The sequence below is a fragment of the Doryrhamphus excisus genome, linkage group LG15 (genome assembly GCF_037039965.1).
Source record: "Doryrhamphus excisus strain RoL-2023G ecotype Guam linkage group LG15, RoL_Dexc_Guam_v1.1, whole genome shotgun sequence".
Taxonomy (NCBI): Eukaryota; Metazoa; Chordata; class Actinopteri; order Syngnathiformes; family Syngnathidae; genus Doryrhamphus; species Doryrhamphus excisus.
The window spans coordinates 17,626,004-17,649,785 of record NC_136371.1 but is presented as its reverse complement, the minus strand read 5'-3'; the positions used below and the strand labels follow the sequence as shown (position 1 = coordinate 17,649,785).

At 40.0% G+C, this 23,782-nt stretch overlaps 2 protein-coding genes across 3 annotated transcripts; one reads left to right on the top strand and one right to left on the bottom strand.

Annotated features, from left to right (window-relative positions):
- Positions 1-232: 232 nt before the first annotated feature.
- Positions 233-2,880, bottom strand: tmem81 (transmembrane protein 81; the record flags this gene model as incomplete). The annotated part of the gene is made up of 4 exons (XM_058050839.2): positions 233-939; positions 2,038-2,219; positions 2,285-2,400; positions 2,513-2,880. Coding segments are annotated over 4 exons (822 nt in total), but the record flags the coding sequence as incomplete, so codon positions are not given.
- A 1,555-nt stretch (positions 2,881-4,435) lies between these two features.
- LOC131104072 (cryptochrome-1-like) lies at positions 4,436-23,264 on the top strand. 2 transcript variants are annotated; one of them, XM_058050837.2, is made up of 15 exons: positions 4,436-4,597; positions 6,712-6,875; positions 14,718-14,826; positions 14,920-15,062; positions 15,152-15,336; positions 16,844-16,932; positions 19,236-19,376; positions 19,453-19,764; positions 19,835-19,986; positions 20,230-20,432; positions 20,623-20,739; positions 20,804-20,941; positions 21,017-21,097; positions 21,185-21,306; positions 23,131-23,264. In XM_058050837.2, exons 2-15 carry the CDS (start codon positions 6,718-6,720, stop codon positions 23,137-23,139), a joined length of 1,959 nt encoding a protein of 652 aa, XP_057906820.2. In that variant the 5' UTR covers positions 4,436-4,597; positions 6,712-6,717; the 3' UTR covers positions 23,140-23,264. The 2 variants fall into 2 exon arrangements, with proteins under 2 accessions (XP_057906820.2, XP_078652601.1); XM_078796475.1 differs by having other exon boundaries at positions 20,804-21,097.
- Positions 23,265-23,782: the final 518 nt, after the last annotated feature.

The following is a 23,782-nucleotide window of genomic DNA, read 5'->3' as shown; positions in this document are numbered from 1 at the left end:
CATTTCCTAAAAAACTTTTTCCTGACCATAAGAAACAGAAATTCAATATAAAAGTGCTTATATTATATGGATATTTTAATAGTGTTAATGTGACTATAATGAAAATCATTATCATCACTGACATGTCATTAATTCAGCTAATCACCCAGAGAAGCTAATTAGCTTAAAGCTATATCGTGTGGGAGTCCCATGCAAATATACACTTAAGTCTTGTCAACTGGTGTTCTAAATACACAACATTTGTATCAGACACACTTGTCTTTGTTTCTGGGGGACTCGAAAAATGACAAATGTGGTCTTTTTTATCGTATATGTTAGCAAATAATGGTCACTACGCTATTCGTACCAAAACCGCTATCTGTTCTGCACATGCGCGAGACCTACAGCACTTCCGCCTTTTGCAAATGTTTACACACCTCGTGCTGTGGTAGTTATGTTTTAAATGTGTGAACAACCATAATTTATACGTATATGTCATCTATTGGAGTTTTTCTTCTTCAGCAAAGCTTCATGGAGGTTGGTGCAGGTTTAAGGAGAAAATTAGCATTTTTATTGCACCACTGCTTTTATTTCCCATCACTTTGAGGCATTCAGGTCATGTTGTCGGTAGGCGGGGCAGCTAAATCCTGTGACTACACATCGCTTGGTACATTTAGTGAGTCTAATATTGACTTTGGAAAGAAGACGTTTTGCAAACAATCGGCGTTAATTGAAAGGGATTGAAACACAAGCAGTAAAATGAAATGGGATTCAAGACCGCCCCGGGGGGCCATGTCGGCAATGTCACACCGTGCTTTCGCTGTGAAGCGAGCCGCCCTCCGACTTCTCCTCGTCGGCGACGGCGTCCTCGTCCACTCGGTACAAACCCTTGTTCTTCATAATCATCACCGCCAGGGCGACCATCACCGCCAGGTCAAAAATGCACAGAAGGGGTAGCATCTACGTGGTAGGAACCAACACACACCAGACGAGGAGATAGGTTAGAGCCCTTTTTATTTATACCATGGCAGCAAAGCAGAGTCGTTTAGCGTTTAGATTAGCATGTGGCTAGCTAGCCCTTCTATATTACCCCGCCCCCCTTTCATAGCTGTCTCAGGCAATGCCTGTCAAATAGTATTTTCTAGTACATTTATGACTTGTAAATATTCAACTTTTTTCCTCATTAATTTACACATTTTTCTCATTAATTTACAACTTGATTTATTCTTGTAATATTCTGTCTTTTTTTCTTGCAAATTGACATGTTTTTCCTCTAAATTTCTGACTTTATTCTCAAAATTGACAACTTTCTTATTTACAACTTTATTTTCGTAATATTTTTTTTAAGGTTCTTTTCTTTTTTCTCGTAAATTTTCCACTTTATTCTCATAATATAGGAATTTTTCCTTTGAAATGTACATGTTTTATTCTCGTAAATTACTACTTTTTTCTTGTAAACGTATGACTTTATTCTATTCTTCTAGTATTCTGACTTGTTTTCTCAGAAGTGTATAATTCTCTCGCAATACTACTTGAAATAAATTTGTAAATGTACATTTTTTTCTCGTAAATTTATGACTATGCTTGTAATATTGCAAATTTTTTTCTTGTAAATTTATGACTTTATTCACATAAATTTAGAACTTTATTCTCGTAATATTAACAATTTTTCTCTGAAATAGAAGTTTTGTTTTTTTGGCTGAATTCATCCTGGTAAATTTAGAACTTTTTATGTAAATGTATGTTTTTTTTATTGCCGTAATATTAAGACTTTTTTCTTAAAATGTACAACTGTACATGTAATTTTTTTTAACTCTATTCTCATAATTTTACACATTTTTTTCAAGTTTTTGGAAGAAAACATAATAGTACAACTAAATTCCAGTATATAATGTGAAGAAAATGACATGGTAATATGGGAAAATGCATTTTGAACATTTGAACTAATATAGTAAGTTAACTAGAATAAAGTAGTCATTTCCCAAGAATAAAGACCAAAGGGGGAGAAAAGGGGAGAAAAGATGCCATAAAATGATGGGAATGCTGAAGGTGGCCTACCACATAGATCACCCACAGGCTCTTCGGGATGGGCACAGTCGGGTTGACCCAGCCGGACTCCCACACGCCCTCAGCGTGGTCGTAGTCCAGATTCAAGACCCCTCTGGGCAGCACTCGGACCCCCCAGTAAGCCGTCTTCAGCCTCCTGGTGTCGGCGTCCAGCACGTCGCAGCGGTAGGTACCTGGTGGAGACGCACGCCGCTTACGATGACGCCATCGCACGGCCAGAGGAGGTGTGTGAGGATACCTGCGTGCTGCTCCTCCACAGGGTCCAGGACCAGCAGGTCCAACCTCGGACTGTGCCAGCGGGTGAAGAGCGCGTTGTCGGAGCTGATCACCCCCGGAGCTCGAGACCATGATACCCTGAGGGCCACCACATGTCACATGATATCAAAGACAGGTACCTTATCTTAAATTGGGCATTATTGTAGTCATCTTCCTCCTGACAATACAAGTGTTAAAAAATGCTCCTCACCTCCACGAGAGCTTCTCCATCATCTTGGCGTTCTCCACCAGGCAGTCCAGCTCCACCCTCTCCCCGGTCGTCACGGTAAAGGTCGTGAGGCCACACTGCCACGACTCCATACACTTGACCTTCTCGTCGTGACATTGCTCCGTCACCTGGAGGGTGGACGACGGCTCCAATTCGTCACGTCCGTCCTCGCTTTCCGCATCCCTCATGCTGCACACCCTTTGCACTTTGACCCCCAGGCCGCAGGTGACGCTGCAGGGCGTGCTGTTGGTGACCACCTGCACTTGCACTTTTTCCACATCCGCCCAGCTCAGCGGGAGGAAGAGGAGGAGGCAGAGGAACAAGGGGAAAGCCAGGACTTGATGCTGAAAATCAAGAGGAATTGTCCACAATTAGGTTGACGCACAGCTCACCGTGTACGGGCGCGTGGGAGGTGACATCAGGGCACATATAGACAAACAACCATTCACACTCACATTCATACCTATGGACAATCTTGTGTGGCTAATGAAGCTAGCATGTTTTTGGAATGTGGGAGGAAACCGGCATACCCAGGGAAAACCCACGCATGCACGGGGAGAACATGCAAACTCTACACAGAGATGGCCGAGGGGGGAATCTAACCCGGGTCTCCTAGGTGTGAGGCCTGCAGCTAACCACTTGTACACTGTGCAGCCTGATTATAAAATTAAAGTATCAAAAATAATAAATAGAAACACAATTTTAAAATGTTAAAAAAATTGTCTAAAAGGTGTAAAAATAAAAACATTTACTTAAAAGTGTAGGAAAAAAAAGTCATTAAGAAAAAAAAATAATAATAAAAATAAAATTCTGTGTGTTTCTTAGTAGATAAAAATAAAGTGTACATAACAATTAAAACAAATACAAACAATCTGATTAAAAATCAAATTAACTTAAAAGAGTAGACAATAGGCTGCAAGTGGTTAGTGCGCAGGCCTCACAGCTATGAGACCCGAGTTTGATTCCCTTGGCCATCTCTGTGTGGAGTTTGCATGTTCTCCCAGTGCATGCGTGTGTTTTAAAAATTTAATTAAATTAATTAAATTAAAAATAAAATTGTGTTCTTTTTTCACAAGACTGCCATCTACTGGATGGATTCGTGTTGACATTTGGAGCAGAGCAACCCGCTATACACAAGCATTTTTTGGGATGGACATGTTCAATATGCCGCACATTCTAGTGCAAAGATCAAACGTTTGAGTCATGTCCCACCACCTCCGCAGTTATATAACTTGAACACAATACTGTATAATGGCGTTTACTTACAGTATTTATGAGAAACTGTCAGGTTTTCTTTGATGTTTGTATTACAATGGGTCACCCTGGGTTGCAAACAGGCTAATGTTATGTAAGTTGTTGTCATTCCACGAAGTGTCAGTCGTCTGTCGGTGTTAACTGTGTTAGTATCGTAGTTTACCTCCATTTTCGGGATTATTACGTGGCCAAATAAAGAGCAACGTCCTTTACTGACGCGAAATGGCCACCATGTCAGTTATCGGGTGTATTATTAGACTCACTCCCTGTGTATATATAAATATATATAAATGCTAATGTGTCGCGGCGTCAGCCTGCGAACTTCCGCATTTCCACGCTGCTCAAACGTGACCGGGTCTGTGACGTCAGGGTGCAAACCGACCAATAAGAACGCAGCGGAGCTTAGCGTCATTAGTGTGCTTGAGCTCGTGCTGCGTTCGTGTTCCGTCGTAAAGCAGAATTTATTACGTCTCCGCGCCAGTCGCATTTGCTGAGTTTGGTTATTTGATTAAATTGTAGTCACGTTACTTTGTGGTTTTATACCACGTGCTTGTTATTTTATTTATTTATCTGATTGTGAATGTGATCCGCGGGTGAATGTGAATCCCAAGATTTCGCTATAAGCATTGAATGCAGCAGCAGTCGAGGACAAGGACTCCACGCATGCGCAGTGGGCTCAGCTGTTATGAAACCAAGCGGTCCACAGGTAAAGTGGCAAGAGGGACACTTCGGCAGTCCGACGGACGACAAGAGGACGGAATGCTCCTTAGTTTGGGCCTGACTTAAATAACAGCTGCGGGGCGCCAGTGCGAGGTAAGACGGCTGACTTTGTTTGGCTGAGGCGGCGAAAAGAACTTTTATTACGAAGCTACATCGGCTCATGCTCACGGCTTACATAAGCGGCGCTCTGCTGACCTGCTTTCTACCGACAGGAGCTCCAATGAGTCACAATGTTCTGCTTTTCTGTGGGGCTCGATTATTCCGAAATAATAATAATAATAATAATATACAACCAAACACACTCACACATGGACTGTGTGGCACCGGTACATTTTGGGATTGTGGAGGAAGTTCCGGTTTCCAATGCACAACATAGACATGACCTACTTTCCACCAGAAGGAAGTTGACTTAGCAGCCACCACAGTGCACTGATCCCTAGGGATGTGAGCAGGTCATTCTTCAATCAAATTAAAAAATCTAAAATTAATCCAATGTAGGGTTTTGATTATGTTTTTCATTCAGCGCTTACAATATGACTGTAATGTTATTAATGTAATGTAAGTCCTTTAGCATCACATACAGTAGCTATGCTATTGTTGTTAACATATCCCAACCCTATTATGCTCATTTTTGGCTCCTATAGAGCAGCTACACACGATAACCCGCATAGAAAGCTTTCTAGATCTTCCAGATTCTGCACCTCTTTCCATGGACGTCCTGCTTCCGACCCATATGTGGTGTTTTTAATTTACTCCAGTCACGGCCCTCCACTAGCTACACGCATTTTGACTGGTCACACTTTCAGTTGCTCCCGAGGACCTCCGGATACTTAGGTCCACGCCAATAAATGAAATGATAAAATGCTACATATTAGCATTAAAGCTACAAACAACTTTGAAATTGTCTGAATTCCGGCAGCAAGGCTAGCACATTGGTGTATAAAAACAGTATAATATTGGACGGAGGGTAAAAATAGTTTTGTCAGATGCCGCCATCAGGTTGTTGTTGGCGTCATCAGAGGGCCTCCATCCACCCACAGCAGGCTGTCGCTGCGTTTGGTTTTCTTGGATAAATGTCAAGCCAAGACCACGCTGAAAAAGCGTCTTGGCGAGCGTGGCGTGTGAGAGGTCACTGAAGGGGAAAAAAATCAACAGTGATGAGATGTTTTTTTTCGATAATAATGATAATAATAATTTCGATAATGACTTGCAGTATGTTTAACAATGGGCTTTATTTTATTATTTAAATATATTAAAAACATTTTATAAAGAAATTATTACGAGTGTGTTTTATTTCCTATATAGAGTTATATTTTTGTAGATTTTTTTTCAAAATAAATTTAATTTTTTAAATGTGTTTATTGAGGTTTTTGAAGGCATCCTTTTTATAAAAAAAATATAAAATGATATAATTTATTCTTCATAAATGATGATTATAACTCTTTCTTTGTTTCTCATTTTATCACAACCTTAAAAAACTGATATTTAATATGTCAACTTTATGCTCTTTATGTTTGTTAACTTTGTTTTCTTCATAACATTCTTGTAAAGTTTTTACTTTTTGTTATTTTTTTCTCTTAATATTTTTATTTTATATATATATATATAAATTTATTTATTATTTATTATTTATTATTTATTATTTATTATTTATTATTTATTATTTATTATTTATTATTTATTATTTATTATTTATTATTTATTATTTATTATTTATTATTTATTATTATATCCTAAAATTATTACTTTTTTATATTACAGAAAAGTAAACTTTCTTGAATGATCCGTATCAATATATTTTTTGTAATATTCAGACTTTTTCCTCATTATATTTTGACTTTATTCCTGTAATATTATGACTTTATTCCTATAATATAACTTTTTTCACAATATTATGACTTTTTTTTCCTTTTAACAATGGGCTTGATTTTATTATTTAAATATTACAAAACATTTTATAAATAAATTATTATGAGTGTGTTTTATTTCCTATATAGAGTTATATTTTTGTAGATTTTTTTCAAAATAAATGTAATTTTTTTAATGTGTTTATTGAGGTTTTTGAAGGCATCCATTTTTAAAAAATAAATGGAGTGCACCACCTGGTCACAACCAGCAGAGGTGCTGTTGAGTCACTCTCAGCTGGGTTGCTGTCCATTCCAGGGTCAAACTGTTGCTAATACGCATCATCTTCATCGCTCCCTCAGACAAACATGGCCCCCAATTCCATCCACTGGTTCCGGAAGGGCCTGCGTCTCCATGACAACCCGGCCCTGAGGGAGGCGGTCCACGGAGCGGGCACGGTACGCTGCGTTTACTTCCTGGACCCTTGGTTTGCGGGCTCCTCCAACGTCGGGGTTAACAGGTGGAGGTAAGACGTGCTGCGTAGACAAAAGAAGCTACTAACAGCAGCTCTGAATAAGTAGACCAGCACCAGTCCTGGCAGATGATATCCTGTACACAGCGTGTAGGTATGGAGACGCTACATTTAAAATAGCACACGGTGCTTATTTTAGCGCAGTAACGCCGAGGCGGGACGCTCGCCCAGTTAGCTGGAGTGATCGGCTCCTGAAGAGGAATGTGAATTGCAGTATTTCCCACAGGACTGCAATCTATTTGTGGCTTTGGGTAGCCAGTGGTGTCATTGTGAGTGTAATATGACTTTATTTCCAAAATATTATTATATCTCTAACCAAATCCCCCCCAAAAGAACTTTTACTTTCTTTGTTTCTCATTTTATCAAAACCTTAAAAAACTGATATTTAATATGTCAACTTTATGCTCTTTATGTTTGTCAACTTTGTTTTCTTCATAACATTCTTGTAATTTTTTTACTTTTTTTGTTATTTTTTTCTCTTAATGTTTTATTTTATATATATATAAATTTATTATTTATTATTTATTATTTATTATTTATTATTTATTATTTATTATTTATTATTTATTATTTATTATTTATTATTTATTATTTATTATTTATATCCTAAAATTATTACTTTTTTATATTACAGAAAAGTAAACTTTCTTGAATGATCCGTATCAATATATTTTTTGTAATATTCAGACTTTTTCCTCATTATATTTTGACTTTATTCCTGTAATATTATGACTTTATTCCTATAATATAACTTTTTTCACAATATTATGACATTTTTTTTTCCTATGAATGTTTTTTAATTTGGTAAATATTTCTACTATGAGTGTTTCCATATCATAACTATACTTATACTTACTTGCATACGGTACTCCATAAACAGACCCCCCCATTATAATGTGTGGATGAGCGGGGGCCAACAGGTAGAGCCAAATCTATTTGTGGTTGGACGAATGCACAGCTGGAGCAGATGTGACCTAAATGCATCTGGCGGCCCCGAGAAGCTCCCATAATCCATCTGGAACATCCAGTTTAGAAGCGGGTCACCCCTGTCTGAGTCTGCAGGCTCCACGTGAACTTCACGTAAGCGTTATAAAAGGCTGCGGCGGCCCGGCACAGACCCCGGTCCACAAAACAGGAAGCGCACATGCACGTCGCTGCGACGTTTTCACTTCTAGGTCACTGTTGTGCCAAAAGGAAGAACTTTTACAATAGAATGGTCTTTGCAAGGGGTGAGGTGCTCCAGTGCAGGTATCCGACCAAGAAGGGCTTTCCCAACCCCATTCCCACTTTCCACCATGTACCTCAGGCAGGATCTTCCAACGACAGCAAGAAAACACAACACGTTGCGCAAATTGATGGATTATTGATTTTTTTTTTTTAAATATGGAATTATTGTGGCAGAAAACCCATCTCATGCACCCCTAGTCGGTGATCATTTATAAATATGGTACATTATATCCTATAATGTCAGCGTAATGCACTACCACAGTGTAAAAAAACAGTAGGAATGACTTCAATAAAAGTAAAATAAGGAAAAATTACTCAAGTAAAAACCATACATCCATTTGCTACACCGCATCAACAATACAAATACAATTAAAAGTAAAATTAACTGAACAGAACTTGAATAAAATTATTTAATAAAATAATTTCAAAAATTATTTAATAAATTATTTAATAAATTTTTATTAATTATTATTAATTAATTATTATTAATTATTATTTAATAAAAGAATTTCAATTAAAATGACAATTTTTTTTCATTTGCAATTTCAATGTAAAAAGTAGAAATTACTCAAATAATATTTTTTAAAATTAAAAAAATAGCAAACCTCAATTTTTTACAATTTACAATTTTTTTTACAATTTTTTACAATTTAATACAACTGTAAAAAATAAAAACGACTCAAAAATATAATAATAAATATAAAAATAATAAAAGAAAATGAATAAAGAAACCGTTGAATAATGTTGTAAAGCAACACAAAAATCAGAATAAAAACTAATCAAATAACAAAAAATAACAAAATAAAAATGACAATAAATATTAATAAAAATAAATATAAATTCAAAATGACTGAGCCATATAAAATGACAACAAATATAAATATAATATAAATAATAAAACATATAAAATAAAAATGACTCTGAATAGTACTTAAATAAAAGTGAAGGGGAAACTATATTGGAATAAAAAATATTTTTGTGTGGAAAAAAAAAAAAAAGAAAAACTTGGTGATCATTGGGAAATGAGGGTCTCAGGAAGAGCCCATTTGAGAACCCTTATATTCAAGCATGGACAACAGGCGTCACTCAAGAAATAAAGGTAAATGCAAAATGGCTGACAGAAGGTTAATCCAGAGGGACAGAAGGTCATAGGGTCACCTGGCAGCGTCGCTTCGCTCTTGCTGGAATCCATGAATGGAAGCGTTTTGGCGTGCCTGTAACGGGTGACCAAGTGCCGTGGGGATTATGGAGCGCTGTTTCTCCTGTCCTGTATTGTCAATGAAAACCTCCCAACGTTTTGTCCAGACTGTGAGTCATTTTGGGGCTAAAAGTGCTGAGCCGAGTCTCATCAGCGGCGTATTCCCTCCCCGTGGAGCGAGCCGGGATTCAGATGTAGGTTAGTGTGCCAGGCAAGCGGCGTGCAACTTGTGAGGAGTTACGTGATGGTGACCTACTTGAGACGGGGGGGCGCTCGGTGCGCCGCCTGGAAAAAGGCTTCAGGCAAAGCGCGACCGCCTCCGCGGCCTCCATGAAGGGAAGCGGATCTGTCCAAAAACGTGCGGCGGCACCCTATGTGGGGTGTGTTCACACTCTCGTCTCACAAAAGGACTGCAAGGAGTTCTGAACTCGTAGTACAAGCGAGCCGGGAGGAGGGAAATTTATTTTTTTTTATTTACAATTTGTTTAAATCTTCATTTTGTTTGTCAGCAAACGAACCCTTCTCGAAAGAACTGTATTGAAATGGTCATAAAAGGAAATAATACAATAAAGGATATATTTATTTTATTATTAGTTTTAATATTGTATTATTTTTTGTATTATTTAAGTTTTCTTTATTAGTATTTAGATTGGTAAAGTTAGCCTTGGCAGATGGCTCTTGTAGCAAGACCAAAGTTATTTGTATCTTTAATCCCCCCGGTAAGCATGATTAACCATAATAATAACAATGAATAACAGTATAAAATATTATAAAATAATTATAAACAATAATAATGTATTACTCTTTTAAGTATTATTTTTTTTTATTACTTAGAAAAATAATAAAGTAATTACCCAAAATATCAACCATAATCTTAGTTGTGAATACCTATTTTATATTTTTAATAAAGGGCCTCACTGGAAAACATTGCAACACAATAACGGTGATTATAAAATAAATTAATATAATAAATTATTTCAATCAACTAATTGATTATTACTTAAAAAATCTATTTGTAAAATTATTTTTGAAAAATAAATTTACCAAAAAATAATCCAAACAAGTTGACTCATTGATTCTGTGAAATATCACAATTTCTCCCAAGTGATTAAAAAAATAAATAAATCAATTCAGTCGCGTAATTTCCTTCACACTGTTGTCACATTCCATTTGTCGGAATTTTTATGAATACGTACAGCCGTACACCCACGACTCCTGAGTTTTGCCAGCTACATTATAACATCTTTAAATGTCATTTACACGCTAATTTCACTTTTTTGAAAAGATATTTGCTCGGAAAAGCGAGAGAGAGAGAGCGCATGTGTAGGATTTTTGGAGCAGGAATGAGGTTACTGGGCTAAGGGATTGTGTTGTGGTCTGGCGGAAACTAAAGTGTGTTTGCACCAACAGATGTAGGCCAGTACAGTTATATAAGGACTGAGCCAACACACACACACACACACACAGCATTAACAGAAAGTACACACTCCTAAGGCGCACACCTTGTGGAGGATCACGTGTGCACGTGGACTGCACATGCACACTCACGTGCACGCGAACACGCAATTCTTGCACGCCACCCAGAAGGATTTGTTTAGCCTCGACGCTAACGCACAACAGCAAGCACGGCCCACGTCGGGGGTGGGAAAACATGACTCAGGATCCGCATTTGGCGTCCATGATGTTGCCCTTTTTAGTGCCTGAATTCGATTTTTTTTTAAATACCATTTTTCTGGTCACCATGGTTACATTTACCAAACATATGAACCAACTTCCAGATAAAATTGTATACACGCAACAACAGAATGACGTCAGAATTAGTTGTAATATTGTAAATATATATTTTTTTAAAAGGCTAATGTTGTTTTGGGAAAATTGGATCACAAACTAAAGGATGATGTCAAAATATTCTGGGAGTAAAGTCAGAATTATGAGGAGAAAAAATGACAAAAACTAATAAGCAAAACACTGTGATTTCACGGCATCATTTCATTAAAATAATGTTACAATATCAAGAATAAAATCATATTCTAACAAGGAAAATTCCCAATTTTGTGAGAATAAACTTGTAATATTATGAGTAATTTGTAGGGTTTTCTTTTCATTTGTAATATGAAAAACAAAACATTGATGTCATTTTTGAAAAATTACTTTGCAAAAGAAGTTGTAATCTTACAAGGATGAAATGAAAACATTCTGGGAGAAAAGACATGATTACGAGGAGTGAAAACAACAAATCAAAAAATGTTTATTAAAAGAAAAAAATTCTTTTGAGGAAAAAAAATATTATATATTATATATTACGACAAATAACGAAAACAACAATTAATGGAAAATGAACATTGCAAAAGAAGTTACAAAGTCAAAAATATTCTATGAGAATATAATATGAGAAAATAACCTGTATACGACCTTCTAAATACTGATTTTAATATTATTAAAGCGCCCTCAAAATGAACTAACACCCCTATAGTCACCTTTATACTCTTATTAACCAGAATATAGATATAATAAGGGAAAGTAAGGTATAGAAGTCCTTGTAACCTTGTAAATACGTGTTTTTAATGTTATTAGAAATCTCTAGACATGAACTAGCACCCCTATAGTCACTTTTACACTCTCATTAACCAGAATATAGATATAATAAGGGAAAGTAAGACATAGAAGTCCTTGTAACCTTGTAAATACGTGTTTTTAATGTTATTAGAAATCTCTAGACATGAACTAGCACCCCTATAGTCACCTTTACACTACCATTAACCAGAATATAGATATAATAAGGGAAAGTGAGACATAGAAGTCCTTGTAACCTTGTAAATACGTGTTTTTAATGTTATTAGAAATCTCTAGACATGAACTAGCACCCCTATAGTCACCTTTACACTCTCATTAACCAGAATATAGATATAATAAGGGAAAGTAAGACATAGAAGTCATTGTAACCTTGTAAATACGTGTTTTTAATGTTATTAGAAATCTCTAGACATGAACTAGCACCCCTATAGTCACCTTTACACTACCATTAACCAGAATATAGATATAATAAGGGAAAGTAAGACATAGAAGTCCTTGTAACCTTGTAAATACGTGTTTTTAATGTTATTAGAAATCTCTAGACATGAACTAGCACCCCTATAGTCACCTTTACGCTCTTATGACCCCGTACAGAAAACAAAATAAGACAAAAGACATAAAAATGCACTGTTGCATGTGCGCTACGGTGCTAACATTAGCCTGAAAACTTCAAACTAAGTGATCTGTGGGTGACAAACAATACCTTTTTAGGATGTGTAGCAAAGCCTGCCGTTCACGGGTCTGACCATGCACTCCAAAAAGTTGCGCAGATGACTTTTTTTTACAGTCGCTCTCAAGCGACACGACTATAAGACACAAGCGCGGCTAATCTAGACAGCACGTGGCACAAATGTAAACACAGATATGGGCGTCTTTAAGAACGTCGCGTGGGCATCTACAGCCACACGCGACCTTCAGGCTGCTGCTTTGTGTCGGCTGTGCGGACATCACTGAAGCCTGACTGCAACCTTGGAAAGAATACTCCCTGTTGTTGTCGAATATGACAAATAGATGACACATTGACTAATAATAATAATCAGCTTGGATGAGGGAGGTATCAAAATGACTTGAAATTAAAAATCATGTGAATTTATGTGATTTGCTATCCTGACAAAGCCATGGGAGATCATTTCAAGTAGGGGTGAAATAGGTGAACGTTTACACTCCTCTTACCCAAATACAGTATAGTATACATAATAACACCAAATATAACACATAAGACTTTTAAGACATATGCTTTTTAACATTATTAGAGCTCTCTAGACATGAACTAATACCCCTACAGTCGCTTATACACTATTACTTAACACAATGGTCATCATATGGAAAAATATCACCTAATATAGTAGACATTTTGTAAGAAAATATAACACTTTCGACACTTTTCGAAACTTCTAAATATGTTTTTTTAAACATTAGAGCCCGGTAGACACCCCATAGTCACCTTTACACTATTACCTAACCTGTTTACAATCTTCTAAATATGGTTTTTAATAATGTTAGATCCCTCTAAACATAAAATAACTATTACCAAATATAGTCCACATAAGGAGTGAAAATAAAACATAGTACAAGAGTATAGCATATAAGACATAGAAAACCTGTTTACAATCTTCTAAATATGGTTTTTAACATTCTTAGAGCCCTCCAAACATAAAATAACACCCCTATAGTCAACTTTACACTCCTATTACCCAATATAGTATACATAACAAGACCTATAAGACAGACAAAGCCTGTTTACAATCGTCTAAATATGGTTTTTAACATTCTTAGAGCCCTCCAAACATAAAATAACACCCCTATAGTCAACTTTACACTCCTATTACCCAATATAGTATACATAATAAGATAAAAAATAAGACATATAAGATATAGAAAGCCTGTTTGACCTTGTAAATATGGATTTTACCATGATTAGAACCCTTAGACGTGAACTAATACATCTGTATGACACAATATAGTAGACATAATAAGATAAAAATAAGACATATAAGACATAAAAAAGCCTGTTTGACCTTGTAAACATGGATTTTACCATGATTAGAATCCTTAGACATGAACTAATACATTTGTATGACACAATATAGTAGACATAATAAGATAAAAATAAGACATATAAGACATGGAAAGCCTGTTTGACCTTGTAAATATGGATTTTACCATGATTAGAATCCTTAGACGTGAACTAATACATTTGTATAACCCAATATAGTAGACATAATAAGATAAAAATAAGACATATAAGACATAAAAAAGCCTGTTTGACCTTGTAAATATGGATTTTACCATGATTAAAGCCCTTAGACATGAATACATTTGTATGACCCAATATAGTAGACATAATAAGATAAAAATAAGACATATAAGACATAAAAAAGCCTGTTTGACCTTGTAAATATGGATTTTACCATGATTAGAGGCCTTAGACGTGAACTAATACATTTGTATGACCCAATATAGTAGACATAATAAGATAAAAATAAGACATATAAGACATAAAAAAGCCTGTTTGACCTTGTAAATATGGATTTTACCATGATTAGAGCCCTTAGACGTGAACTAATACATTTGTATGACACAATATTGTAGACATAATAAGATAAAAATAAGACATATAAGACATAGAAAGCCTGTTTGACCTTGTAAATATGGATTTTACCATGATTAGAGCCCTTAGACATGAACTAATACATTTGTATGACACAATATAGTAGACATAATAAGATAAAAATAAGACATATAAGAGAAAATAAGACATAGAAAACCTGACTATGACCTTTATTTGTAGGTTTGTAGCATGTAACTGATGGCATTCGTCCCTCTGTGTCCACCAGGTTTCTCCTCCAGTGTTTGGAGGACCTGGATGCTAACCTTCGGAAACTCAACTCCCGCCTCTTTGTCATCCGGGGTCAACCAGCCAACGTGTTCCCACGGCTCTTTAAGGTCAGCGTCTCCTCAAAAGGACCTTCTGGACTCATTGCCTCATTCATTAAGCGTGGACGTGGTTTTTGGTGTGTGTGTGTTTGTGTGCATCAGGAGTGGAAGATCTCCCGACTAACCTTTGAGTACGACTCGGAGCCGTTTGGGAAGGAGAGAGACGCCGCCATCAAGAAGCTGGCGATGGAGGCAGGGGTGGAGGTCATCGTAAAGATATCACACACTCTCTACGACCTGGACAAGTACGTTTCTAGAGACCTTCGGACGCTTGCTCAAAACCTTCTCCAGAAGTAGTTGTGACGTTGGCGGACGCTTTGTGTTTTCCTTTCAGGATCATCGAGTTGAACGGCGGGCAGCCCCCTCTCACATATAAGCGTTTCCAGACCTTGATCAGTCGGCTGGATCCTCCCGAGATGCCCGCCGAGACGCTGTCGGAGAGCCTGATGGCGCACTGCGTCACCCCCGTCTCGGAGGACCACGGGGACAAGTACGGGGTGCCGTCACTAGAGGAGCTTGGTGAGCAAGGCTTTGATTGGCTTGTTTCTCTGATAGTCCGTTTAATTTGAATAAAGGTTAAACAAAAAAACGAAACTATTTGTTAAGTATTTTTAAAAAGACAAAAACATACAAACAAATAAAAAAAATAAAAACAAAGTAGTACACATAAATACAAATGCAATTGATGGAATCGAACTCAGGTCTCTTAGCTGTGTGGCCTGCGCGCTAGCCACTCATCCAAAATAAGTACTGTAAGTAATATAAAAAACACAAACAGTAAAAATTATAAATACAATTTAAATGAATGAATAAAATGACTAAAGTAAAAATAAAACTAAATTAGAATAACAACAATTTAATAAAACTGTAACTAAAATGAATTGAACAAATATGAATAAATAAAAATGACATATGACAAATAAAACATAACAATGTAAAAAATAATACAAAAACACTAAAAGTATAAGCTTGAAAAATAAAACCAAATTAAAACAAGAATAATTGAATAAAATACAAAAAAATGAAGTGAAAAATAACTCCGATAAAACCATTTAAAAGTAAATAAAAACAAATTCAAAATAACTTGAATAACTAAATCCAAGTAAAATAAAAGTAAAAATAAAATACAATACAAATGAATCAAAAATTTTTCAACTTAAATAAAACTAAATTAGAGTAAAAAACAATTCAATAAAGGTGTTGAAAAAAGGGCTTTGACAAATATATTAAAAATACACAAATTTAAAGATAAAAAAATATTTTTAAAACTAAAAAGTGTAAACATAACAAGACTAAAATTAAAAGGAAAAGGATTTAATTAAATTGCAAAAAAAATTCAATAAAAGTGTAAAAAATAAAGATAAATAAAAATATAATAAAATTAAAATATATCACCAATTTATCACCTCAAGCACAGTAGATGATGGACGACATCCCCTGATCTGAACCCCCCATCCAGGCAAGGAAAAACTCAAAACCCATCAGGGGAAAAACGAAACTTTGAGAAGGTACCGCAGATTATCCCAGACGGCAGTTTTGGGATGATCAGATGATAACTTCCATAAAAGTTTTGTTTGCTGTCGCTTGTTTCTATGATAGTCAATTTAGCAACTTAGCCAAATGGAGGCTGAGGCCTAAAAGCCGTCTAAAGCCGACTATTGGATTCATTATGTCAGATGTCTTGTTTCCATTCACAGATGTTTGGGTTTTTTTTGGCAAAGGTTTAACCTGCTGCCGCCACCTGTGCCACTCTTCAGTCTTCTCGCGTATTTAAAGTCTCTGCCCCCCCCCCGCCGTGTCAATCATCCTCTTTGTTAGCCCATCTGCCACACGCACCTGGAGCTTCATTCATACGTGTACTTCAGGTACCAGGTGGCAGCGTGTGTCTAAATGAATGAGTGCTGCATGTGGTACACCATCCAAGCCGAGCCAATTAGCCACAGCCAATGAGGGATTACTGTACGCTTCAATTATTTGTCTTTGCTGTTTTAATTGGACGGCTAATGAGTGACATTGTTGCATTCAGGCTTCGACACCGAGGGCCTGCCAACCGCCGTGTGGCCGGGTGGCGAGACCGAGGCTCTGACTCGGATAGAGCGCCATCTAGAGAGAAAAGTCAGTATCGTCTTTGGTGTTTTATTTGGTTGTGCTTCCGTTTTGTCATGAACGTCCCCCAAAGTAACCTCAACGACATTAGTGCTGCATTCCAAAAATAAACTGGGAAGTTTGGGAGTCGCGACAGCGGGTCTTTTTGATCCGCATATTGATTTTTGGCCTTGAAAACATACCCAGTTGGAACTACAAGACCCAGAATGCATTGGCAACTGTCTTGATGTAATTCCATGTTAGCATTCATGTGGCCCCTCTGTTAGCGCCCACGTAGCCCCTCTGTTAGCGCTCACATAGCCACTCTGTTAGCGCTCACGCAGCCCCTCTGTTAGCGCTCACGCAGCCCCTCTGTTAGCGCTCACATAACCCCTCTGTTAGCGCTCACGTAGCCCCTCTGTTAGCGCTCACGTAGCCCCTCTGTTAGCGCTCACGTAGCCCCTCTGTTAGCGCTCACGTAGCCCCTCTGTTAGCGCTCACGTAGCCCCTCTGTTAGCGCTCACATAGTCCCTCTGTGAGCACTAACGTAGCCCCTCTGTTAGCGCTCACGTAGCCCTCTGTTAGCGCTCACATAGCCACTCTGTTAGCACTCACGCAGCCCCTCTGTTAGCGCTCACGCAGCCCCTCTGTTAGCGCTCACATAACCCTTCTGTTAGCGCTCACGTAGCCCCTCTGTTAGCGCTCACGCAGCCCCTCTGTTAGCGCTCACGCAGCCCCTCTGTTAGCGCTCACGTAGCCCCTCTGTTAGCGCTCACGTAGCCCCTCTGTTAGCGCTCACATAACCCCTCTGTTAGCGCTCACTTAGCCCCTCTGTTAGCGCTCACATAGCCCCTCTGTGAGCACTAACGTAGCCCCTCTGTTAGCGCTCACGTAGCCCTCTGTTAGCGCTCACATAGCCACTCTGTTAGCGCTCACGCAGCCCCTCTGTTAGCGCTCACGCAGCCCCTCTGTTAGCGCTCACGTAACCCCTCTGTTAGCGCTCACGCAGCCCCTCTGTTAGCGCTCACTTAGCCCCTCTGTTAGCGCTCACGTAGCCCCTCTGTTAGCGCCCACGTAGCCCCTCTGTTAGCGCTCACGTAGCCCCTCTGTTAGCGCTCACATAGACCCTCTGTTAGCGCTCACATAGCCCCTCTGTTAGCCCCCATTTAGCCCCTCTGTTAGCCCCCACTTAGCCACTCTGTTAGCCCCCACGTAGCCCCTCTGTTAGCCCCCACCTAGCCCCTCTGTTAGCCCCCACCTAGCCCCTCTGTTAGCCCCCACCTAGCCCCTCTGTTAGCCCCCACCTAGCCCCTCTGTTAGCATCACGCAGCCCCTCTGTTAGCATCACGCAGCCCCTCTGTTAGCATCACGCAGCCCCTCTGTTAGCATCACGCAGCCCCTCTGTTAGCGTTGCTTGGACTCAAATTTTGCTAACAATAATCAGCGGTGTATTTTGACTGTCGAAATGACACTTTCCGGTTTTTATTTTTTTGTAAAACGTTGTTAGCTGGCTAGTGGCAATTAGCTTGGTCAGTCCAGTCCGTAAGCGGCGCAGTATGGCGGCCATTTTAAAAATCGTAACTTAATGTCTATCTCGTTGGTTTGAAAAGGCTTTACTGTTTTATTAATAAACTAAATGCATCGCCAAAGTTCACATCAAAGAAATGAAATTCAGGACTTTACAGTTTTTTTTTTTTTGGAATGCAGCGTAACCCGGGCTCACACTGAATCCGTTGCGGCTCCGTTGCGGCCGCTGGAAGCATTCCGCAAGGTTGAAATCCCTGTTGTAGGCATTTTGTATGACACAGAAATCTACGACACCGTGGCTTTGAGGGATCCAGCTAATGTTTACAAGAACGTCCTGGATACGAGGCTAGTTATTGCGTAATACATCTGATCTCGCCAACATGGTTTCTGCAGCCGGAGCGGAGCTGCGGCGTAGTCAGTGTGAGCCCGGCGTAAGGCCATGTCCACAAAGAACAACGGGTATTTTTTTTTAAAGGTTTTTTTTGTCATCCATACGATACATTGGAGTTTTTTTTATCACGTGCCCTAATGGGAATTGATTAAAAAAAAGGGCTCTTTATTCAAAAAACGTAAAGCTGCGGTCCATTTTTAGTCGCGGTTTCTTCCAAGGGCTTTCTTCAGGCTTCTGATTGAATGAAACGTCGCTCTTGACAACGCGTGATCTGTTTTATTTATTTTTTGGCATGGAGATCTCTTGTGTTTTTTTTAAAAAAAAATACCCGCGCATATGTGGACATCGCCTTACTGTTGGTTGCTGTGGGATGCTCTGCACCTCCCCTCCCCCGCTCTCCTTGTGCACCTCACAGGCGTGGGTGGCCAACTTCGAGCGTCCCAGGATGAACGCCAACTCGCTGCTGGCGAGCCCGACGGGCCTCAGCCCTTACCTTCGCTTCGGCTGCCTCTCCTGCCGCCTTTTCTACTTCAAACTCACTGACCTCTACCGCAAGGTGGGGCTCTCGACCGCGACACGCCCGATATCATCCCCCCGCCGGCCGTCACTTCCTGTCTTTTTTGTCATCTCAGGTGAAAAAGAACAGTTCCCCTCCGCTGTCGCTGTACGGACAGCTGCTGTGGCGGGAGTTCTTCTACACGGCCGCCACTAACAACCCGCGCTTCGACAAAATGGAGGGCAACCCCATCTGCGTCCGAATCCCCTGGGACAAAAACCCCGAGGCGCTTGCCAAGTGGGCGGAGGCCAAGACTGGCTTCCCGTGGATCGACGCCATTATGACTCAACTGAGGCAGGAGGGCTGGATCCACCACCTGGCTCGCCACGCCGTCGCCTGCTTCCTCACCCGAGGCGACCTGTGGATCAGCTGGGAGGAAGGCATGAAGGTGAGCCCCACGCCGGAGGGGCGGGGTTTGTCGTCCATTCAAATCTTTTAAGCGCTCGTCCTCACGGCAGGTCTTCGAGGAGCTGCTTCTGGACGCCGACTGGAGCGTGAACGCCGGCAGTTGGATGTGGCTCTCCTGTAGCTCCTTCTTCCAGCAGTTCTTCCACTGCTACTGTCCCGTGGGCTTCGGCCGACGCACCGACCCCAACGGGGACTTCATCAGGTGGGCACCCTTCTTCTACCTGCTGACGACTACACCAATGCTAGACTGTGTCCCCCATTGATTGGTCGGTTTTTCTCCTTAGAATGTGGTTTATGATTTATTTCTGCTGTGATTGGCCGGCGACCAGTCCAGGGTGTACCCCGCCTCTCGCCCGAAGACAGCTGTGATAGGCTCCAGCACCCCCCGCGACCCTCGTGAGGAAAAGCAGTAGAAAATGAATGACTGATTTATTTCTGTTTCCAGACGTTACTTGCCCATTCTCCGAGGTTTCCCCGCCAAGTTCATCTACGACCCCTGGAACGCGCCCCAGTCGGTGCAGGCGGCCGCCAGGTGCGTCATCGGCGTCCACTACCCCAAGCCCATGGTGCACCACGCCGAGGCCAGCCGCCTCAACATCGAGAGGATGAAGCAAATCTACCAGCAGCTCAGCCGATACCGAGGACTCGGTAATGGCAAACGCGGCGTCACGCTGCACATCAAATAAAATGTGGGTGGGGCTTAGCAGCTAATTGTCCAGCAGCTATTGTGCTAATAGTAGCACCGTATCATCACAACCCATAAGGGGGCACCGCTAATGTCATTTCCAGTCATGCGTCACTTTGATACTTTAGTGACATCCACATGTGTGTCGTTCAGGTCTGCTGGCATCGGTCCCGTCCACTAACGGCAACGGAAACGGGGGAATGATGGTCTACTCGCCCGGGGAGCAGCCAGCGGTCCCCAACGCCGGCAACAATAACAGCTCCCCCCACAGTAAGTCCCCTGTCGTGATGGCGTCACATTTGACCACCAGCTCATCCGCCATCGCTTCTCGCAGTGCCCGGCGTATCGGGAGGCCCCGTCGCCACCGGAAACGGCAGCGGGAGCATCCTGTTGAATTTTGACAGCGAGGAGCAGTCGAGGGGGCCCGGCGGTGTCGGCCAGCAGCGACCGCAGCCAATGGTGCAGCAGCACGGTGGGTCACGTGACACGTGCATTGCGGGTTCGGTTGCGGTTAAAGTGTTAATGCTAAGTGTTAACGTGTTGCCAGGATACCACACAGTGCCAGAAAACAACACCGCTGTTGCCGGCAGCCAACTGTACCACGAGTTTGCGGTGCCTCAGCATCCAGGTAGGATGCGGCGACGCGAACTTCCAGACTTCCGATCGGGCACCAAAAAAAAGCAATTTTTTTTTACAACGGACTTTGTACCCTCAGGTCTGACCCACATCAGGGGCAGCATCACAGGAAAACGCGAGCGGGAGTCGGAACGCGAGGGCTCGGGCGAGGAAGAGTCTTCATCCTGCTCCATCCACAAGATGCAGAGACAGAGCGCAGAGGTCAGTCACGTCTGTTTTCTTGGAAATAGTCTGCTCCAGGGTCAAACTGTGGCCATCATGAAGCTTTATTAAGTCTATAGACATGATTTAAGTCACAAGTGTAAAAAGAAGTTGAGCACCGGTAATGTAAATTAGGGTTTAAAAAAAAACCTTTTGAACTTTTGCCATGAATAAATATAAAATATACATAATTTGAGTCAAGCGTATTACATTATATGGCTTAAGGGTTGTAGCTTTTTATACAAGATTCAGCAGAATTTATATCATCATATGATATGTCATAAAAATATCACGATATATGGCGAAGTCGTCATTGCCCACCAATGATGTAAATAGAAATAGTCTGTTCCAGGGTCAAGCTGTGGTCATCATAAAAGCTTTTAGTGTACAGGCAATGTATTAAGTCACATTTTTATCTATTATATAAGATAACCACTCTTATTAAAAATGTAAGTGGAAATAGTCTGTTCCGGGGTTAAACTGCGGTCGTTATAAAAGCTTTATTAAGTGTCTTAGTAATGTTTTAAGTCACATTTTAACATTTGTATTCGTCACACTAGTGTAACAGGAAGTTCGTCCCCCTTACTAGTAATGTAAATACAAATAGTCTGTTCCAGGGTCAAGCTGGAGTCATCATAAAAGCTTTTAGTGTACAAGAAATGTATTAAGTCGCATTTTTATCTATTATATAAGTGTAAAAAGAAGATAACCACTCTTAATAATAATGTAAGTAGAAATAGTCTGTTCCGGGGTTAAACTGTGGTCGCCATAAAAGCTTTATTAAGTGTCTTAGTAATGTTTTATGTCACACTTTAACATTTGTATTTGTCACACTAGTGTAACAGGAAGTTGGCTCCCTTTACTAGTTAGTATGTAAATACAAATAGTCTGTTCCAGGGTCAAACAAACAAAGTGTACAGGACACATTTTAAAATTCTTAACTGTCGTACAAGTTCATAAAGATGTGAACCACTGTTAAGAATAATGTGAAAACAAACCATCTGTTTCGGGGTCAAGCCAAGGAAATACAGAGGAATAGGTGCAGATTCTGGAAGGTCAAGAAAGCTTCCTGCGGGGGTTATCGTATGTTGCTGCTTTATAGGAGTCCACAGCTCAATACAATGATGTCATGTATGTGTAGCCATCAGAAATGAACAGGAAGTACCATACAATGAAAAGCTGCCGCTTATGTTATCGATACTATACATACCTATTTGCTCAGGTCGCTATGGCGACACATGCAGTATTGCGTCATGTGTGTTATGGATTCAAGTCCAGTTGCTGTGCTTGCAGTGGACAAAATCCAAAACAGGTTTTGCACCGCAAACTATGCAAACACTGCGGCGGCGGTGGCGGTGGCGGTTCGCACACACACAGGAAGGAAGGAGTCACCTCCCATAATGCATCTGTTGCATCTTTAGTACAATAGGGGATGTGATGCACTTGCAGCATATTTAACCTTTGTGAAGAAATGTCAAACACCATTTTAGTCAAGTGTAAAACTCTTAATAAAAATTTAAAAAATTTAGACATTGTTCAGAAATATTTTTTTAAATTATAAAACAACAATAAATTATTTTTATTTTTTAAAACAGTCATTAATTATTCTAGTATTCCATAATCGTACTGTGAGGGCTCTATACTATTCTCCTGACCTCCACAGCAGCAGACCAGCTGCCGGGACTATGTGTCCGATTATAGTGCACTTTGCTGGGCCACAGCCGCTGGCTCCCTCCCCTCTATATCATGGCTATACTTTTACTCGTAGTAAAGACCTTATTGGTTGTAATCATTGCTGTGACACTCCACTATCCACCCCCGCAGACCACCTAACAGACGAAGAGACGAGCGACGAGAGAAGACGACATCCACCCACGTTCGTCCTTCCCGGTTCCTCGTGTAAATCGCTCAAACCACCCAGGTGAAAATGTGGCACGCAGACACGTTTTTTGTTTTTTTTTTTTAAAAAAAAGAAGACCTTAAAAAATCCCAACAAAAATCTCCTCGGTTGTTGTTGGAGCTGGACAATTTATTTATAATAAAAGTCAAAACAGGAAAAAAAAGACCAAAATGTAAAAAAATCTTTGCTTTTAACGGCTATGTGTATGTATTGTATATAACAATGTCATTTGAATGCAGGTGTAATTCACCCCAGCAGCCAGCAGGGGTGCTCCTTTCAGGAACATTAGCCCTCCTTCCTACATGACACTCGAGATTAGCTTAGCATAACAAACAGCCAGCGCCCTCTTTTTCTACTGTTTCATATAAAACAACCAAAAAAATCACGGAAAAAGACACAATAGAGCGTGATGCTAATGCGTGATGCTAACGAAACATTCCTCACAGCCGAGTCGGACCTCCACTATTACCAGGTTTGTGGCGCGGAAATCCAACCCAAGAATGTACACTTCACCACCGCACTATTACGTCGACTGCACATCAACGACAACGTAGAAAAAAAAACGGGAACGTTTCG

Coding starts and splice junctions, on each gene's coding strand:
- LOC131104072 (XM_078796475.1), top strand. CDS start 6,718: ATGGCCCCCAATTCCATCCACTGGTTCCGGAAGGGCCTGCGTCTCCAT. Junction 15,063..15,151: donor ACTCTCTACGACCTGGACAA/GTACGTTTCTAG, acceptor TTTTCCTTTCAG/GATCATCGAGTTGAACGGCG. Junction 16,933..19,235: donor AGCGCCATCTAGAGAGAAAA/GTCAGTATCGTC, acceptor TGCACCTCACAG/GCGTGGGTGGCCAACTTCGA.